General features: G+C 65.4%; 1 protein-coding gene across 1 annotated transcript; it reads right to left on the minus strand.

Moving 5' to 3' along the window:
* Positions 1-808: 808 nt before the first annotated feature.
* LOC105537881 (cytochrome P450 2W1) lies at positions 809-5,391 on the minus strand. The gene is made up of 9 exons (XM_011977580.1): positions 5,375-5,391; positions 5,010-5,245; positions 4,424-4,573; positions 4,200-4,357; positions 2,741-2,914; positions 2,302-2,440; positions 2,019-2,203; positions 1,256-1,397; positions 809-1,042 (listed from the first exon to the last, which is right to left on the minus strand). The coding sequence occupies exons 1-9, from the start codon at positions 5,389-5,391 to the stop codon at positions 855-857; spliced, it is 1,389 nt and encodes a 462-aa protein (XP_011832970.1). The 3' UTR covers positions 809-854.
* Positions 5,392-6,217: the final 826 nt, after the last annotated feature.

Here is a 6,217-nt window from a genome sequence, read left to right on the forward strand (position 1 = left end):
GGGTCCTGGCCTTGGGGCGCCGCTCCACGGGGTGCAGGTGGGAACGCGCCACGGCTTATTCTCTTTTCTTGTGAGGGGCCACCTGCTGCTCACATGCATGCTCTGCGCTGGGCCGGGGCCAGGGCCATCTCAGACACCAGGTGTCCCAGCACACGCCGGCCACGCCACCACCAGCACACACGCCACGGGTCCCGCAGTCACCATCACCCACTTCACAGAGTGGAAAACAGCCCGGAGTGGAATAGGTCTGCTCAGGTCCCCAGAAAATGGGGCAGACTTGGGAGCCTCCGGCTCCAGTTCCTGTCTCCAAAGGAGAACGTGGGCCTCGCCTCCCTGCACCTGTCACGCACATGGAGGACCAAGGGCAGCCCCGGTGGCTTGGCTCACAGTCTGGCACTGCAGGCCGACTGCCTCCAGGTATAGCCACAGGAACTGTTCCAGGAGCAGGAACGGAGCGGGGTCTGCAGGAGTCCCAGGGCCTGGTGGGTGCAGGGCTCACACGCTGAGGACACCTGTCTGCGCCTGTCTCTGGCTGGATGCAGCCACCTGCCATCTCTCGGCAGCCCCAGCTGGATGGGCCCTCGGGGGAGCTCGGTGGGTGGGAGTGCAGCTTCAGGGGTGGAAGAGTGGGCAGGGCCCTGGAGGCGCTCCTGGGGCCTGGCAGGGACTGAGCTGCAGATGGCACCAGAGGGGTGGGGGTCCCACAGGGTCGGGCAGGGGCAGACCTGGGTGTAAGCGGAAGCAGCTGCTGACCCTGTGGGGGTGGGGGTGGGAGTTCTCAGGGCTCTCCCAGAGCAGTCCGAGCTGGGGGCTGGGAGGGGAGTGGGCAGGGGACCCAGGGACTGGGGGAGCCCCTAGGGCCTGGGCACCGCACACAGGGCCTGGGCCCGCGGCCGCATGGTGAAAGCCTGGGCAGGCGTGGTGTCCAGGGAGGCCGGGCTGACACCAGGTGGGGGCAGCAGGTGGTACTTCTGCAGGAGGCCAGCAAACAGCAGGAAAAGCTCGGTCCTGGCCAGGCGCTCCCCGACACAGACACGGCGGCCTGCAGGGGAAGTCGAGGCACAGAGTGGGCTGTGCCAGGTCTGCTCCTGGAGGGGAGGGGTGGGGACCTCCCCAGGGAAGCGGAGGAGCAGCCACAGCCGCCTTCAGAACCTGAGATCAGGAGGTGGGAGTGGAGGCGGCAGGCGGAGCTGGGGACGTCCCACCCCTGCAGCCCTGGTGGTGCCGCCCCACCCCAGCCACAAGGGCTGCCGACCTGCAGAGAAAGGCAGGAAGGCCTCCTGCTTCACGAAGTGCCCGTCCGCGTCCAGGAAATGGCCCGGGTTGAACTGGTCTGGGGTCTGCCACTGTGTCTCATCCAGCAGCACCGAGGTCAGCAGAGGAATCACGGGCGTGCCCTGCGTGGGCAGCCAGGGCACAGAGAGAGGGGCCCCGGGAAAGGTGGGATGGGGCCCAGATCGGGAAGTTTCATTCCAGGATGTAGCTCCTGCCACACCCACCACATCTGGTGTTAGCCCACTTTGCAGGTGAGGCACCCGAACCCAGGGAGGCCACGTGACCCCAGGGCACACAGCCAGGGGCCCCGAGGATAGAGAGAACACCCAGGATGCACGGAGAGGGACACCCCAGGACACACGGAGGGGACCCCCCAGGACACATAGACAGGGATGCCCCAGGACACACGGAGGGGACCCCCCAGGACACATGGACAGGGATGCCCACAGGACACATGGAGGGGACCCCCCAGGACACATGGACAGGGATGCCCACAGGGCACATGGAGGGGACCCCAGGATATGCAGGGAGGCACCAGGTCTGCTGGCCAGAGCCCCAAGTGCTGGGCTGTGGGGTGAGGGCTGCCTCCCTCCTGCTCCTGGCTGAACGCCCCTTATTGCCTCCAGTTGGGGAGCCCTGGGCCATCAGGCACCCACTGGAGGCTCAGCCGTCCCAGTGCCCCTGCACCCCTGCCGAGGCCTACCCCGAAGGAGATGGAAGGGGCGAGGGAGGCCCGGCCCCACCTTGGGGAGCAGGAAGCCGCCCAGCTGCATGTCAGTGGCGGTGCAGCGGGGCACGTGCGGCAGGAGCGTGATGAACCGTTGCACTTCGTGGAGCACGGCGCTGGTGTAGGGCAGCACCTGCTGGTCCTCCGGCTGGGGAGGCCGCCCACGGCCCAGCACACGGTCCAGTTCCTCCTGCACCCGGCCTGGGGCGAGGGGTGGGCCGCGTCGGTGGGAGTGCCATCCCTCGGCCCTGGGGGTCCCCCGGGGGCAGGTGTCGTCTCGCCTGGCGCCGGGGTCTCACCCTGCACGTCCGGGTGCCGGCCCATCAGAAGCGCAGCCCACTGCAGTGTGGCTGAGGTCGTCTCCGTCCCGGCCATGACCATGTCCAGGGTGCAGGCCACTGCGTTGTCCTCAGCAAACAGGCCCTCGGGGTCATCCCCCTGCAGAGGTGTGGGGCAGGGCTCCGTGGGATGATCTGGGGTCTGTCCCCCACCCCACAGACCCAGCCCAGCCCTGGGCTCCACTATGGATGCCCCAGTGATCTGGGCTCAGCCGTCCCCCAGGCAGGCAGTAGGGATGCCCCGTTTCACAGACGAGGAGACTGAGGCTCTGAGAGGCCGCCAGCCAGGAGGTGGGGAGCTTGGTGCAGGACTGGTATGGACCCCTTCCCAGCCCTGCTCCCCTGGGGTGGCCCTCAGGACTCCTACAGGCCTTCGAGGAGGACCTGGGTCCTGGCACACCTGTTCCTGCTGGATCAGGGCATCCACATAGCTGCACACAGGGTCCCCCGGGCACATGTGGGGCCGCCGCGCCTCCAGGAGGGTCCTCAGAATGGCGCGGACCTCCTCGATCTTTCGCAGGACGGGCCGGTGCAGTTGGAGCAGGGCCCCAAGCCAGGGGTAGACGTTGAATAGCTGGGTAGGAGGCAGGAGGAGCAGAGATGAGGACGCAGCCCCAGGACTGCACCCTGGCAGGCAGTGATCGTCCCCAGCAGCTGTGTTCACACCCAGGGGCTCTGAGCGGATGTGCTGGAGGCGGCCACAGAACAGGGACCCTTCGCCCTCAAGGGAGGACCAGGGACTCCCAGAAAACCCCCATCCGTGCTCTGGAAGGGGACAACCAGGCAGGTTTGCACAGCAGGACCTCCTTCCATCCTGGAGAGGGAGGAGGGAGGCGACTGCCACCATGGAAATAACCTTGAACCTCCTGTGAGTCATGGAATGGGAGGCAGAGCAGACCTCAGACCTCGGAAAGTTGGGGCCGCCGCGGACACGAGGCTGTATCTGAGGGGTGAGCCTGGCACCAGCGGGTGCTCCATGACTGCCCACGGCCATCCCGCCACACCTCATGCCACTCGCCTTCCTGGGGTGTCCGTGATCACCAGTAGCGAGGTCCACACGGCGCCTCCGTGGCAAGGAGCTGGCGCCAGCAGGGAAAGCCAGGGAACGCTCCGCTGCCCTGGCACTGCCCCGGACCACGCAGTGCCATGCAACCTCCATCTTCCAGGTGGGCTCCGGGCCCTCCTGGCTGCACCAGTAGGCAGGGTGGTCTCACCCTGGCTAGGACGGGTAGAAGCTGTGCCCCCTGCTCTCGCTTGTGAACCCGCCGCTGCCCTCACTCCCGTCACAGCCCTGCCACTGGGAAGCCGGGAGGACCAGGACCCGTGGCCTCTGGGTCCAGCCGTGACGTGGGTATCACACCTGAGATGCGGGCTTCGGTAAACACACATCGAATACGGTGAGGACCCAAAAGAGGGAAACTTTACATTTTGAAGCAAAATGAAATGCACATGCGTTCCAAACATCAGAGGGATCAACTTTTGTGGTTTTGGGGCACTGTGAAGGGTGTCGGCTGGAAGGTGCCTGGACCGTCAGGGCTGGGGGGGCATGAAGCCCTCTGCAATCCTGGGGAAGCCATGCCTGCCTCCCGCCCCCGCCCTTGAGCAGGTGCATCTGTCACTGATGAGGGCGTCGAGGGAGATCAAGATCCCCCATTTCCTGGAGAGCACAGCGGCTGGTTTGAGGCCACACGACCAGCTAACGTCAGATAGGTCTGGATTCAGGCCCTTGAGTCTGATTCGTTTTGCAAGGTGGGAGGGCCAAGAGCTGAGAGGGGACAGTGCTGGGGCCCCTGTCCTTCCCCTGCACGCCCAGCACCCCGGGCTCCACCCCACCCCGAGGACGGGAGGCAGCCCCTCACCTGCAGGCCAGGGGACCCCAAGAGGACCATGACCTCATCGATGAGACCCAGCAGGGACACAAACACTGGGTCCCGGTAGTCGAACCGGCGGCCGAAGAGGAGCGTGAAGGTGATGTTGGAGGGAGCCCAGCCCAGTAGGGCCAGTGGGAAGGGCTGGCCTGCAAGGGAGACAGACCTCAGGCACGTTGAGGCCTGGGGAGGGGCGTCCCCAGCCCCCTGCTCACCTCTATAGCCATCCAGCTGCCCCGAAAGGCATTTCAGTTCCTGCAGAATCTTGTCAGCCACCGGCTCCCGGCCCACGCCCAGGCTGTGCAGGGCACGCACCGTGAACTGGCGGGCAGCTCTCCAGCGCGCCCCAGACGAGAAGAAGATGCCTGTGGGCAGATGCAGCGCCCAGTGAGCCCAGGTTCTCACCCCAGCCAGTCCCACCAGGCAGGCAGATGTGGTGCCTGACGAGCCCAGGTTCTCACCCCAGCCAGCCCCGCCAGGCAAGCGGGCAGGAAGTGAGCAGGCTGACCTAGGGGTAGTAAGACTGGCTGGGCCCTCACCCCCAATCCCACTCCCATCCCCCTGGACTGGCCCTGGCCCCTCTTGACTTGGGATGAAAAGACCCCTGCTTGCTGGTCCTGAGCACCTGACCTGCTGTGTGGACACCTGGTCCCCCCCAGCACCAGCCTGGAGGCCCAGCTCCTGCCTGCTCTTCCCCAGGCCACCCTGGGAGCCTTTTCCGCTGCTGGCGCCCTCCTCCCCTCCTGGGATCCAGGTGCCGCCACACCCTGCAGTCCCCCACTGCGCAGGCCACATACCTACCTCCACCTCGCTGGATGAGCTGGAAGATGGCGATGGGAGGCCGGTCGGCCAGCTCCTGCCCAGGGCCTGCCAGCGCCTCTTTGACCACCTTGAACCCTGTCAGCACCACCGTCTTCTGGCACCCCAGGTGCACAGTGAACACCGGCCCGTAGCGTTCTGAGAGCTGGCAGGGATGGCAGGCGTCACCCAGGCAGCCCTCACCCACAAGGCCCCCCTGAGGCCCCCTCAGGCCGGGCCTGCGCTGGGCAGGGGTAGGGACAGAGGGGAAATGGGGGCAGGTGGAGGGAGGTGCCTAGATGCCATACGGCCGGCTGTACAGGGTGGAGCAGGTAGCATCCAGCCTGGAGCCCACAGAGCCCCCTCACCATCTGATGCTTGGCATGGCTGTTGTGGGCTTTTCTTTTTAGCCCAAATTCCCAGGGAGCTCTTTTGAGCCCTGAGTCCAGGCAGCAGGGATGGGGGCTGGCTATCTGCTAGGGTGGCACTTTCTGAAATGCCAGAGTCTACACAGAGTGAGAGCCTGACAGGTCCGGCCCCCAGAGACCCTGACCATCCTCGGCTGCAGCCCGGCCAGCAGCACCCCAGCCCACAGTTGGGGCAGCCAACTGCCTAACTGGTCAGTCCTGTCCCGCTGACCCTGCCTGCCTGAGTGAGGACTGAGCGACAGGGCCAGGGCCGGTCAGGCTGCCCCGTGCCGTGTACGTGTACCCTCTGTCCTCAGCATCCCTGCCCAGGAGGCACGGGTCCTCTTCCCATTTCACAGATGAGGAAACAGAGGCTCAAAAGTGGGAAGTGGGAATTGGGGCCGGGTGCGGGGGCTCACGCCTGTAATCCCAGCACTTTGGGAGGCCGAGGTGGGAGGATCATGAGGTCAGGAGATCGAGACCATGGTGAAACCCCATCTCTACTAAAAACATAAAAATTTAGCCAGGCGTGGTGGTGGGCACCTGTAGTCCCAGCTACTCTGGAGGCTGAGGCAGGAGAATGGCGTGAACCCGGGAGGTGGAACTTGCAGTGAGCCGAGATTGTGCCACTGCACTCCAGCCTGGGCGACAGAGCAAGACTCCGTCACAAAAAAAAAAAAAAGAAAAAGTGAGAAGTGTTTACTGTTGAACACCTGAGGGCCAAGAGGGGCTGAGCGGGCAGCCAACACACGCCCAGGCCCTCCTCCCCTCTGTTGTCCCTCAGCCCGGTCTCCTGCAGACTCT

The sequence above is a fragment of the Mandrillus leucophaeus genome, unplaced genomic scaffold (assembly GCF_000951045.1).
Source record: "Mandrillus leucophaeus isolate KB7577 unplaced genomic scaffold, Mleu.le_1.0 Scaffold180, whole genome shotgun sequence".
Lineage (NCBI taxonomy): Eukaryota > Metazoa > Chordata > Mammalia > Primates > Cercopithecidae > Mandrillus > Mandrillus leucophaeus.

Bases quoted from the DNA above. Each gene is read 5' to 3' on its own strand.
- LOC105537881 (XM_011977580.1), bottom strand. The intron at 4,574-5,009 runs GTAGGTATGTGG...ATCTGCCCACAG, and splicing joins GCTCATCCAGCGAGGTGGAG to GCATCTTCTTCTCGTCTGGG. The intron at 4,358-4,423 runs GTGAGCAGGGGG...TCTCCCTTGCAG, and splicing joins GCAGCTGGATGGCTATAGAG to GCCAGCCCTTCCCACTGGCC.